The sequence below is a fragment of the Schistocerca nitens genome, chromosome 6, assembly GCF_023898315.1.
Source record: "Schistocerca nitens isolate TAMUIC-IGC-003100 chromosome 6, iqSchNite1.1, whole genome shotgun sequence".
Taxonomy (NCBI): Eukaryota; Metazoa; Arthropoda; class Insecta; order Orthoptera; family Acrididae; genus Schistocerca; species Schistocerca nitens.
In genome coordinates, this window is record NC_064619.1 from 451,021,977 (window position 1) to 451,035,853 (window position 13,877).

The window sequence follows — 13,877 nt, forward strand, 5'->3', positions numbered from 1 at the left end:
ATACTGCTTCTTTCAGACAGTACTTCATTATAAATAACTGTATCATCTGCAAAAAGCCTGAGGTTACCATTAATATTCTCTATAATGTTATTAATACACAACATGAACAATAAGGATCCCAACACACTTCCTTGGGTCTCACCCAAAGTTACTTCAACATCTGACAATGACTCTCCATCAAAGATATCATGCTGCGTCCTCTCTAACAAAATTTCCTCTATCGTCACAAATTTCACTTGATACCCCATAATATGATCATACTTTTGACAATAAGCGTAGGTGTGCCCTTGAGAAGTTCTTAGTGAGTTTTTGCTCCTTGCTTTAGCATTATCCCTGTCCTTAACTTTCTGCATCACTATTCCAAAGAAGGAACTGCTAATTTTTAAATATACTGATGCTTCATCCTTTCTTGTGTGTTTATCTCAGCTCTGATCTAGTTGTTCCATTTTTGATGCATAGTGTCCCTTTGCAACCTCCCACATTTGAAAATAACTGAGTATAATGACAGTGAAAAACTAATGTTTCTGGTTGATGCATAATAAATCATTGCATCAATGTGTTTATGTTTACAACTCAACAGTGTATTCTACTATCTGCTGGATAATGCTGTATCATGTGAAGTAACACGGGTTCTCGACAATGGTCTGTTGTTGGTATGAAGTCTGTTGTTTGGTGCAAGGAAACAAAATACACAGCATGTAAAATGATTCACATATATTCCTATAAATTTTAAATTTTGCAAAAAACTGGAGCTTAACAACAGGCCATATTAATAGGGACATGCTCAGCTGTGAGGTACGGCGTCTACATGGGTACATGTTAGACCACAAATCTAAAGGTTCTGGGATCCTCTGAATTGCTCTTACAATTTTCACTGGCAACTGACATGATTTTCACTCCTGTCAACGCTGTTTATATGGAAATATCAAGTGTCACAATGCTTCTGATTCTTCCCACTATAATAGCATGGATGAATTGTTTCTAGGGGCAGAGGCCTATCATTTTGGAACATGCCTATTAACAATCCTGACTTTGTTGGAAACATTTTGTTTTCCTATAAGACCACCTTTCATCCTTATATATCACTCCAATGTTCAAATTCAGGGCTCACAACAGAGGTTCAGAACTGAATGACTGATGTGAGCTAAAATTGAGGTAATTGTTGTAACTGTGACCAGGACAGTTGCAGGGTAGCACTGATGGAAGGCGCGGCGGGACCCGCAGAGAGGCCCGCGAACAATAACACAACAGAAAAGGACAGACACGACCAATGTAGGACAGAACGAATACAAAAAGACCGAACAACAGAGTCACAAGGAAACAAACTCATACACGAACCAGGAAGAAAGCAGTCTAGCGCAAGCGAGGTGTAAACCGACGTAAGCAAGATTAGACTGCGTGGATGAGCGAGTGGCCAGTGCTTAAGTACGTTCTCAGGGGCGCCGCTATTGGCTGCTGGGACCACGTGTTCCATGTGGCGCCGCCACACTATATGCGGGCCAGGAGGCACGTGCCGCTGCAGCTTACGGTGCAGAGACCTCTATGGGTCTTTGACATCCATGACGCCTGGCGCGGATTCAAATTCCGCGGTACCAGAGTAATACCCAATACTGTTGCAAAAATATTTAAACTTTCTATTCATAAAAGCAACTAAAGTCTATGAATACTGAAACCATCAACAATTTATAATGCAAAAATTAAAATTATGGACACATTCTTATGCACTATATGATAGAAAAGTTTGTCATAATATTTTGTACTGTAAATGTACAGTGTAGCCTCATATTGAAATGAAGCATAGATGATAAACAGTTCACAAAACAAGAGATCTTTTGAAACGTGTGAAGGTAAGATAAATAGATAAAGCAACTAATGAGGAGGTACTGAATCAAACTGAGGAAAAAAGAAATTTATGTCACAGTTTGACTATGAGAAGGGACGAGTAGATACTACGTCCTAAGTCATCAAGGTGCAAAGGAGGAAAGTATGGAGGTAAAAATTATGGAGGCACACCTAAGCAAAAACAAAGTAGGCCAGGTAAAATGAATGTAGGCTGCAGTAGTTATTCAGAGATGAAGGGGCTTGCACAGGATAGACTAATATTGAGAGCTGCATCAAACCAAATCAGACTGAAAACAAGAAAAACATCAATGACAGATTTTGTTTGCTATGTTCTTTGTCAAAAATTTAATACACTTATGTCTACTATATTTGCAAGGTGATCTTTGGACAGCTTCTTCTTTGGATCTACACAAAATAAAGGAGAAAAAGAGCTACAGTAAAAGTCTGTACACAAGTCTAAGGAACATAAGAGCCTAGCTCATGAGAACCACAGATGGTAAGTAACTGGTGAATAAATGTCACACTGACATAGTGGTAAGGATGCTGAATAAAAGAATGAACTGCAAATGGCAGTAAAGCTGCGTCCAGCCATTCCGATTTAGGTTTCCCGTGATTTCCCTTAATTGCTCCTGGTAAATGCTGGGGTGGCTACTTTGAAAGGTTATGGCCGATTTCCTTTCCCATCCTTGACACAATCCAAGCTTGTGCTCCATATCTGATGACCTCTATGTCGACAGGACATTCAATAGTACTCTGAATCTTAAAAATTAAACCACTCTAATTTTCCAATCTTTCCATATACCCTTGTCTTTTCTGATTACAGATTTGTAGTGACTTTACATCCCTCCAGCATTTGCACATCTGGCTCTTCTCTGCTTGTACTTTGTATTGATTTCTTTTAGTGAATAAATGAAAAGAAATGCCAAAGTCTAGAAAGGGAACCATGTTTTATGATTTTTGCTGCTATCAGACTGTTTCAGTTGTTCCTGTTTTGGCCAATGGTATTTATATTATCAAACAGAGTCTCTGTCAGACATCCTTATCTGTCTGTCAATCACCACCACCATCATCATCACTGTTCTGACATAGGTATTCTGCTAACATATTTTGCCGTCTTACAAGGAGTTGTAACTTTTGTCTGATTGATTCTGCAGTATATATTATTCCTTCTTGTATATCTACGTAAGGCAATATATAAAAATCCAACTAGGGAAACAAATGTGAGATGTCCTGTAAGTGAAAGTTAATGAATAATTCTTAGGAAAATTGTTTACAAATGCTATTGAAACCGTTTTGTATCATTTCTTAACATATATTTGTTTGGAAGAAAATTCTCTCTCTCTCTGTCACACACACACACACACACACACACACACACACACACACACACACACACACACACACACACAATTGTAAATTTTTTCTTGGGTGCATAAAATGCTAAAGAAAACAGAATATTTTACTATGGATCTCTGTGATTTTCTTAGAGAGTACAATTTATTTACACAACAGTGGTTGACATAAAAGTACAGTATCAGATTATAAGTGATCAAGAATCAATACATTATTGAGTTATAATGTATCTGTTACACAATGCCACAGTAAAACAGTTTGCACATGTACTGCAATTATTTTCAGTTGAGCTTTTATGTCTAGATAAAACACTTTAATAACAACATATTGATTTTTGTGCATGCATGTGTTTGCAGTGAATGGAAGTCATGCATGGAGTAGTAAGTGCTCAGTAATGCAAATTATACAACAATGGATTTTAAATAAAGCATACAACATGAACTACAGGAGAAGCAAGATACAGTAGTGCAAAGTTCAGATTCTACAATAGATAATTTCAGATGTCATGCACAACTCACTTTAGTAGTTACAGATTACAACAGCATTCTGATTTACAAGTAAATACAAGAGGTTCTGCAACAGCTCTTCATTAATAAAATATGCAGCAAACAAAAATCATACATACCGCAGGTTTTCAGAATTTATGATAAAAATTAAGCTTTACAAAGTTGCATACTTCAATGATGATAAAAATGCCATAGTATTAAACAAATAGTGGAATGGTAGGGCACAGCAGTTTCTGAAAATACATAGTGAATGCTTAATTGTGCTACTTTAGAGGGCTTAATGCACAGAACTGTAACTCAGTTATTTATTGATCAAAGAGATGTCAGGTAATCATGTCCCCTAAACTTTCGAGTTCTGAGGCTCCCTCCCATTCTAATATTAGTATCTCCATGTCTTGGTCTGTTCAGCTTGAAGCTTTCAGATCTTCGAATTTTGAATAAAGGTTCCAGAGTCCTCTCAACCACCTGAGGGACTTTAGGAGGAATAAGCCGGAGTGAGTGAGAAGCTGACTGGCTTTCAACCAGAGAATCCAGAGAACTACTATAACCTGACTCCGAATGAGGGTTTGTTCGCTCAGCATCCAAAAAGCGACGTCCAGTACTGGAGTTGCTGACCTTATGTCTTGAAATTTTATCTAGACTAGATTTTCCTGCAGTTTCAGCATGATCGTCAGGTTCATAGAGAGGATTCATTTTGAAATGTGGGGAAGCACTTCGTGACCGTAATGATGCATGGTGAATGTCTCTTTCCATAATTTGCTTTTCCAGACCATATACTGCAAAATGTGCAGTATCACTTACCTGGGATGTATTATTTCTTGGTGTTTGTTCTCTTGCCATGTGCCGACTGGGTGGCTGTGATTTTTTTTCAGGCTCTGGTGTTTTGGAATTTACGTAATAATCTCTCCCGTACCTAAAAGCAAAACACAGTATACTGAAATATTCTTTATTGTATTCTGAAAGAACCAATAAAACATAACAGTAAATTACTTATAATCTTGAGTTCACTATGGAGAGCTTGAAAACAGCTGTTAACATGCTACAATGACCGTCTTTGCTTGATATTATAGTTATATTACTTGTGGACTGCTGCTCTCCTATGTAGTAATCGGATTTTTATCAATCACAGTCTGGATTTTAAAAGTACTTCTTTACTGAGGCAGCTGTTCGCTGAGCAAGCAATAAAATTTTGAAATGATGGAACTATCACCAATTGTTAACTTTGGTGACTTATCAAAGGCATTTGATTGTGTTAATCATAACATTCTATCACAGAGTTAAGTTTTTATGTGTTATGTGGCTACACACATGCCTGGCATAGTTCTTTCTTATTCAAGACACAGGAACACTGGGATATTTAAGAAATACAAGTACAGATACCACCTGCATGGGAAGAAATCACAATGACCCTTCCACAAGATTGGAACATGGGGCCATCCTGTTCTTGTTCTTTGTTCATCATCTTACGAGTTCATTAGAATCAGAAGGCAGAATTAGACCTTTCTGCAGATGGTTCAAACATTAACATCAAGCTGAGCAAAGAAGCATCTCAAGGAAAGATAGTAAATGATATAATTTGTGATCAAAAGTATCTGGACACCCCCAAAAACATATGTTTTTCATATTAAGTGCATTGTGCTGCCACATACTGCCAGGTACTCCTTATTAGCAGCCTCAGTAGTCATTAGACATTGTGACAGAGAGCAGGTTGCAACGCTCCACAGAATTCACAGACTTCGAATGTGGTCACATGATTGGGTGTCACTTGTGTCATACGTCTGTATGCGAGCTTTCCACCCTCCTAAACATCCCTAGGTCCACTGTTTGCAATGTGATAGTGAAGTGGAAACGTGAAGGGACATGTACAGCACAAATCCGTACATGTCGACCTCGTCTATTGACTGACAGAGACTGCTGACAGTTGAAGAAGTTCATAATGTGTAATATGCAGACGTCTATTCAGAACATCACATAGGAATTCCAAACTGCATCAGGATCCTCTGCAACTACTTGGACAGTTAGACTGGAGGTGAGAAAACTTGGATTTCATGGTCAAGTGGCAGCTCATAAGCCACACATCATGCCGGTAATTGCCAAACGACGCCTCGCTTGGTGTAAGGAGCATAAACATTGGATGATTGAACAGTGGAAAAACGTTGTATGGAGTGATGAATCACGGAATGCAATGTGGCAATCCGATGGCAGGGTATGGTGAATGCCCGGTGGACTTCATCTGACAGTGTGTGTAGTGCCAACAGTAAAATTCGAAGGTGGTGGTGTTATGGTGTGGTTATGTTTTTCATGGAGGAGGCTTGCACCCCTTGTTGTTTTGTGTGGCACTATCAGAGCACAGGCCTTCATTGATGTTTTAAGCACCTTCTTGCTTCCCACTGTTGAAGAGCAATTCGGGGATGGCGATAGAATCTTTCAACACGATTGAGCACCTGTTCATAATGCACGGCCTGTGGCAAAGTGGTTAAATGACAATAACATCCTTGTAATGGACTGTCCTGCCCAGAATCCTGACCTGAATCCTATAGAACACCTTTGGGATGTTTTGGAATGCTGACTCTGTGCCAGGCCTCACCAACCAACATCGATAACTCTCCTCAGTGCAGCACTCCATGAAGAATGGGCTGCCATTCTCCAAGAAACCTTCCAGCACCTGACTGAACTCATGTCTGCGACAGTGGAAGCTGTCATCAAGGCTAAGGGTGGGCCAACTCCATACCGAATTCCAGCATTACCGATGTAGGGTGACAGGAACTTTTAAGTCATTTTCAGTCAGGTGTCCAGATACTTTTGATCACATAGTGGTTTTTCATAAATGGACTAGTTTCAACATAAATAAATAAAAATTGAAAAAAAAAGTCCTAGCTCATTCAGTTTAGGACTGTAAAAAATATCCCACAAAAGAGAAGAAGAGAACAGAAGTTTTAGGAAAAAATGTATGGCATGTTGTTTATGATCTTCTGCCACATTAATAATTGTTGCGTGACTAAGTAATTTTCATAGCAGTTGGACAGTAGGAGTTTCATTGCATGGTGGGACAGGCAATAAGGATGTTAGAATCATTGCCACAAAAGAAGGCAGCCAAGACTTGTGGGAATAATAAAAAATCCACAACAAATTACAAAGTTGCCCTTGTAGTCATTGGAGTAGTGCTATTGGCTAATGGCTGTAGCATGTCTAAGATCATTCACTTTGCATTTGTCTATTTATTGGTTCAATATAGCATATTATTTTGGAGTAATTCTGTTCAAAGAGAAGCATGAAAACTCACTTAAAAAGTTAGGATTGCTGATTTGCTATTGATGCAAGCCTCATGTTCAGAGGAAACTGTTCCATTCAACCAGTAAACAATAGATAGACAAAGGGTCTTTATGTAAGCTGTAATTCAGTATCTACTGTTGAGAAAGGTCTCAATTACCTTACAATTACTGTTCCCCATCAACTCCCTCAATAAATATAAAGCCTGCTGTGATACCTAGCAGACTGTCAAGATTACAATGATCTAGTGATCAGTAAGTCTGTTCACCATTGTGGTCTGGGCTCAACGTGGCTTCTTTGCACATCTATCACAACTAATCAAGTTGTGTGATTTTGTTTATATTTCTATGGCAATGGCTCAAGGTTGGTACAGTTCTAGACAAAAATGGTTTTCAGTCCGTCCTGATGACAACCTTTGGTATTAAGTATTACGTATTCTACATGCTTGGTGGTCTCCTCACTATGGACCTATGGAACAAAAAGTATATATCTATCTATATATACACTCCTGGAAATGGAAAAAAGAACACATTGACACCAGTGTGTCAGACCCACCATACATGCTCCGGACACTGCGAGAGGGCTGTACAAGCAATGATCACACGCACGGCACAGCGGACACACCAGGAACCGCGGTGTTGGCCGTCGAATGGCGCTAGCTGCGCAGCATTTGTGCACCGCCGCCGTCAGTGTCAGCCAGTTTTCCGTGGCATACGGAGCTCCATCGCAGTCTTTAACACTGGTAGCATGCCGCGACAGCGTGGACGTGAACCGTATGTGCAGTTGACGGACTTTGAGCGAGGGCGTATAGTGGGCATGCGGGAGGCCGGGTGGACGTACCGCCGAATTGCTCAACACGTGGGGCGTGAGGTCTCCACAGTACATCGATGTTGTCGCCAGTGGTCGGCGGAAGGTGCACGTGCCCGTCGACCTGGGACCGGACCGCAGCGACGCACGGATGCATGCCAAGACCGTAGGATCCTACGCAGTGCCGTAGGGGACCGCACCACCACTTCCCAGCAAATTAGGGACACTGTTGCTCCTGGGGTATCGGCGAGGACCATTCGCAACCGTCTCCATGAAGCTGGGCTACGGTCCCGCACACCGTTAGGCCGTCTTCCGCTCACGCCCCAACATCGTGCAGCCCGCCTCCAGTGGTGTCGCGACAGGCGTGAATGGAGGGACGAATGGAGACATGTCGTCTTCAGCGATGAGAGTCGCTTCTGCCTTGGTGCCAATGATGGTCGTATGCGTGTTTGGCGCCGTGCAGGTGAGCGCCACAATCAGGACTGCATACGACCGAGGCACACAGGGCCAACACCCGGCATCATGGTGTGGGGAGCGATCTCCTACACTGGCCGTACACCACTGGTGATCGTCGAGGGGACACTGAATAGTGCACGGTACATCCAAACCGTCATCGAACCCATCGTTCTACCATTCCTAGACCGGCAAGGGAACTTGCTGTTCCAACAGGACAATGCACGTCCGCATGTATCCCGTGCCACCCAACGTGCTCTAGAAGGTGTAAGTCAACTACCCTGGCCAGCAAGATCTCCGGATCTGTCCCCCATTGAGCATGTTTGGGACTGGATGAAGCGTCGTCTCACGCGGTCTGCACGTCCAGCACGAACGCTGGTCCAACTGAGGCGCCAGGTGGAAATGGCATGGCAAGCCGTTCCACAGGACTACATCCAGCATCTCTACGATCGTCTCCATGGGAGAATAGCAGCCTGCATTGCTGCGAAAGGTGGATATACACTGTACTAGTGCCGACATTGTGCATGCTCTGTTGCCTGTGTCTATGTGCCTGTGGTTCTGTCAGTGTGATCATGTGATGTATCTGACCCCAGGAATGTGTCAATAAAGTTTCCCCTTCCTGGGACAATGAATTCACGGTGTTCTTATTTCAATTTCCAGGAGTGTAGATGGGTAACAAGTGAAACCTGGGAACAGCATTGCCAGCTGTCAGGGTTCTTCTCTCGCTTGGAAATCAACTGAGCTACCCAGTGCCTCAAAGTTTTCCGATGTATCAACTTAGTACTATTTTGAGACCAGTAATGTTACTATTTAAACCACTACAGAAAGTAAAAGGAAAAATTGTACATAATACACATTCACATGTTCTCACTTATGCAGCTTGAATAAATAGGTGAAAATATTCTTGCAATAATGCCCAATCCTGAGAATGTTTAAGATTTTTTGCTATGTAACTAACAAGTTCTGTGACCAAAATATTCTAATTTAAGGATTGCCACAGATTTTTAAGTAGTAATTAAAACAGTGCTCTTTCCGCCTAGTAGTTCACTACAGTGTAAAGATTCTGCTGTGCCTTTAATAAGTACAAACAGCATTTTATGTGATACACTTAACAATGAGAGGCTTTATATTTTCAACTCACCTACCATCAAGATGACACAATGATTGTCTTTCTTCTACACACTTTATCACATATCCTCCCAGGTTACAGACTTTTCCTACGGTGACATTTCCAAACACATTTGACTCATACATTATCATAACACCACTGATAACTGTGAAATGTGCCTACATATTATAAATTGGTGAATAATTACATACCGCTTAAAGTCAAGATCTTGTGGAGCACAGACGATATGGAGAGGTTCTGCAATGGGACGTGGCACCATATTCTCATCTTGTAGGTCTGGAAACTCCCTAAAACACAAATAAGTGGTTATTACAGTATAAATGAAAAAGAAGTTGCTCTGAAATAAAACTGACTTTTGCCACCAAGTAAATGCAGAATGAATAGGTAAAGCTTACCAAATCTACCCCCCCCCCCCCCAAATGGCCTGTGGATTGCCGGTTCATAGTGTCCAACAGTCACTTTATATTTCGGTTATCAAACACATCATCATTGTCAGGTGCAGTGACGAACTGAGCTGCTTGGGGCAAGTGGCCTAACTATATACCCTGCCCCCCCCCCCCCCCCCCCCCAATGAGCCACACACTATGTGATTCGTGCCAGAGGGCACACACCGGCGACTGCACAGGCAATGGAATCAGTGTCTGTGGTAATGTAAATGTAGTTTCTCTGTCCATCCTGGTCACCAGACCGTTATCTTTCCTGAGTGTCTTCTTAATTAGACACTTTGCTTGTTGCCAAGCCTTGCTGAGATTATAGTCACAGTCCCGGTTGATGAGATTGTGTGCTACAATCCTGGTACTTTCATATTCCATCACATGATTGCCAGACAAATGGTGCTCTGTAACTGCTGACTTGGCAGGATACATCAGCTGAGTGTACCGTTGGTGTGTTTGGCATCACTCTTCAATAGTGCACATTGTTTGCTCAATATGTCTTGTCACTCTGGCATCGAATCTGATGTATCCCAGGATTCTGCAAAACAAGGTCATCTTTGATGCTTTCCAATAATGGCTGTGTTTTATTGGGTGGGAAAAGACAGTTTTTACTCTGCACTTTCTTCAGTATGCATCTTATTTTTCCTGATAGTGTGTTGGTGTATGGTATAAAGACAGTGGCTAACTCTTCCGCCATGACTTTTCTGTCTCCACGAGCTTAACTGTAACGGTGGAGCAGACCTGCCTAGTCTGCCATTCTAAGTAACTGTTTCTTCAGAAAATAGTTCTGAGGTGTTCCAATTCCTGAGACAGACTCTCATCAACAGAGATGGTGCACACCACCTCTACTAGTGTTTTTAGTACCCCATTTAAATGTACAGGGTGGGAGCAACTGACTGCATGCAATTGCAGATCAGTGTGGATTTTCTCCTGATACACATTGTGGCCCAGGGTGCCATCAGCTTTTCTCTTGACCCTGACACCCAGGAATGGTATAATTCCTTCTGCTTTGGTCCTCATAGTGACTCTGATGTTGGGATGTATGGAGTTCAGATGTGAAAGCAATTCAAGGAATTTGTCTCTTCCTTGTGGCCAGATGATGGAACAATCATCCACATAATGGAAAAAATAGACAGGTTTCCATTTGGATGATATCAGGGATTCTTCCTTAATATGCTTCATCTACAAATTCGCAACCACAGGCAAGACTGGGCTGCCCATTGTGACCCCTCCATTTGTTCATAGTATTCTCCATTAAATAGAAAATACATGGACACCAGGACATGCCTGTAAAGTCTGTGGTCTTCTCATTAAATTTCTGACCAATAAGTTCTAGTTATTCTCACAGAGGCACCCTGGTAAATAATGAAATGACTTGTGCGAGGATTTACCCACATAAGGGTTTAATATTGTGTCAGATATTTTACCAACAAATATGTGGGACCCCCTGATGTTGCTCATTGGATAGAATGAACCGGCAGTATACCCACAGACCATTCAATCAACAAATACATCCAGAGAAACAAGAAACACAGCATTTTTCATATGATGTGGTAGTCAATCTAGGAGGTACATGTGGATTTTGAAATCTACAGAGAAGATGTGGTCATTACAAGAAAGTAGAGAGTAACTAATACAGCACACTAAACAAACCTGTATGTTCCTACACAGAATCTTGCACTAAGTAATGGAATGTTTTGATGAAATATCTCTTGCTGACAAATTAAAATTTTGTAGTTTCTGATCTTCAGTAGCACTCTACATACAAAGCCACACAGATGTGCTTAATAGATCACTTTGGACTCCTTTCAGTGAGCAGTGTTAGTCCTACAGTACTGACAGAGTTTTAAATGTGGCTTGCAACAGTCAAAGGAAGTTAGCGGTTGATTGTAGCTTTGTGTGTGTCCAATGTGTACAAGAGAAATCCAAAATTTTCATTTTTTATGTATAATGAATTTGATAATTAAGACAAAAGGAATTACAGATATTGGCAGCTAATGGGCACTGATTAAACGAATGCATCAACGCGGAAAATTGAAAATTTGTGCCAGACCGGGATATCCAATGCATGGGCGACTATTCTTTTAAACTTGAGCCACAGTTCCTCTACATTTCCCTGCCCTGTGCTGAAAGCTTCCAATCCTTCATTGAGATATGACACTGATGTCTTATCTAATTTTCTGCTCCTGCAGAAGTTCAATGCCTGCCAGAACAAATGAATCTTGATGGCCAATAGAGGACAGTGTCGCCATTGCATTGCACTCACCTAGTGAGTGTGCCACTATCTCACCACTTGACTACACTGGCCAACAGTGCCCCTCATGGTCGGCATGAATACCACCACATCTTGACCACTCAGTAATCGTGTACTTTATCCAATAGCATTCGCTTTCTATATCCTCTGTACTACTGTCTACTCGCTGACAACTTCACTTTGATATTGGTTTTTCTCTCTGGTCTTGTTTTGGATTGTGGTCGTACTTCATCTGTTGACAGGTCCATCAAACTTCGTTGTACCCTAGACTGCCTTGCTTTTGTTGTGTTGGATCTGCCTGTTGCTCGATTCCGGCGTGAGTTTGAGGCCCAACTGCAGGGGGTCTTCCAGCCTTGCGTCATCATCATCATCATCATCATCATCATCATCATCATCATCATCATCATGTCTAGTCTGTTTGCTGATGTGTGCACCGGTATCCAGCAACTCGTGAATACAGCATATATCTTGCTGTTTGTTTTAGGTTCCCTTTGTACTATGGTAATCATTACTGCCACAACCACATCATGATCACTGATACCAGTTGTGATATGAACATTGTTAAAGAGGTCAGGTCTATTTGTTGCCATTACATCCACTACATTAACAGCTTAGTGGGATCCACTACATTAACAGCTTAGTGGGGTTTCCAACTATCTGTTCTAGGTAGTTTTCAGGGAAGGGATTTAGTAAAGTTTCACAGGATGTCTTATCGTGCCCAGCAGAAATAGAACTGTAATTTTTCCAACTGATTGTTGGATTATTAAAATCTCCACCAATAATTACAGTATGATTGGGGAACTTACGTACAAGTGAACTGAGATGTTCTCTAAAGTTTTTGAATACATTAGGAGATGAGTCTGGTGTGCGACAGAAGGATGCAATTACAATTCATGACCACTCGTCACACTGAGTCTTGCCCGTACAATCTCTCATGAAGCTTCAATTTCTACTATCTCAATGGATTTGAGTTTCTCGTCGACTGCAACAAATATGCCACCTCCATTTCCCATTAGTCTATACTTTCAATATACACTCAAATTTCCCCCCCCCCCCCCCCCCCCCAAAAAATTTCATTCCTATCAATTTCAGGTTTCAACCAGCTTTTTGTACCTAATGTTATGTGAGCTTCACTGATTTTCAGGAGTGTTTTGAACTCTGGTACTTTGTTTCAAATGGTTCAAATGGCTCTGAGCACTATGGGACTTAACATCTGAGGTCATCAGTCCCCTAGAACTTACAACTACTTAAACCTAACTAACCTAAGGACATCACACACATACATGCCCGAGGCACGATTCAAACCTGCGACCGTAGCGGTCGTGTGGTTCCAGACTGAGGCGCCTAGAACCGCTCGGTCACTCCGGCTGGCTTGTTTCAAATGCTTCGACAGTTAACCGCTAGGATATTAAAACTCTCTCCTGTAGGAAGCATTTCTTATGATCTTACACCAATATTTCTGGGCCTCCTACAGATATCATTATGTAGAATGGATGCAATGTTGGTTAATCTAAAAAACCCTTGTGCGCACCCCACATACAGACAGCTACCTGGACAGCAGTCTCTGATGTGTAGTGTGCACCTGACCCATTTAGGGGCACTCTATAGATCTCAAACCTATGGCACAAGTCCAGGAAGTTGCAGCCTAGCTTGTCACAGAACTTCTGAAGTCTCTGGTTCAGCTCTCAACTCAGAACCAAGGGGTCTCAATCAGTTCTGGGGACAATGCTGCAAATTGTGAGCTTCACTGAAAGTCCACATGCAAGGCTGGCCTTCTCAACCTTCCCTGCCAGTCTGTGGAATGGTCCAAGTATGACCTCGGAGCCCAG

General features: G+C 41.6%; 1 protein-coding gene across 3 annotated transcripts in view; it reads right to left on the reverse strand.

The window, feature by feature from the left end:
• LOC126262326 (uncharacterized) overlaps positions 1–13,877 on the reverse strand; it is a 422,509-nt gene that overhangs the window by 27,584 nt on the left and 381,048 nt on the right. For all 3 annotated transcript variants that reach the window (XM_049958882.1, XM_049958881.1, XM_049958880.1), the window contains 2 exons: positions 9,552–9,647; positions 4,503–4,614 (listed from right to left, as the gene is read on the reverse strand). In XM_049958882.1, the coding sequence (XP_049814839.1) occupies positions 4,503–4,614; positions 9,552–9,647 (208 nt within the window). The remainder of the gene's footprint in view (positions 1–4,502; positions 4,615–9,551; positions 9,648–13,877) is intronic.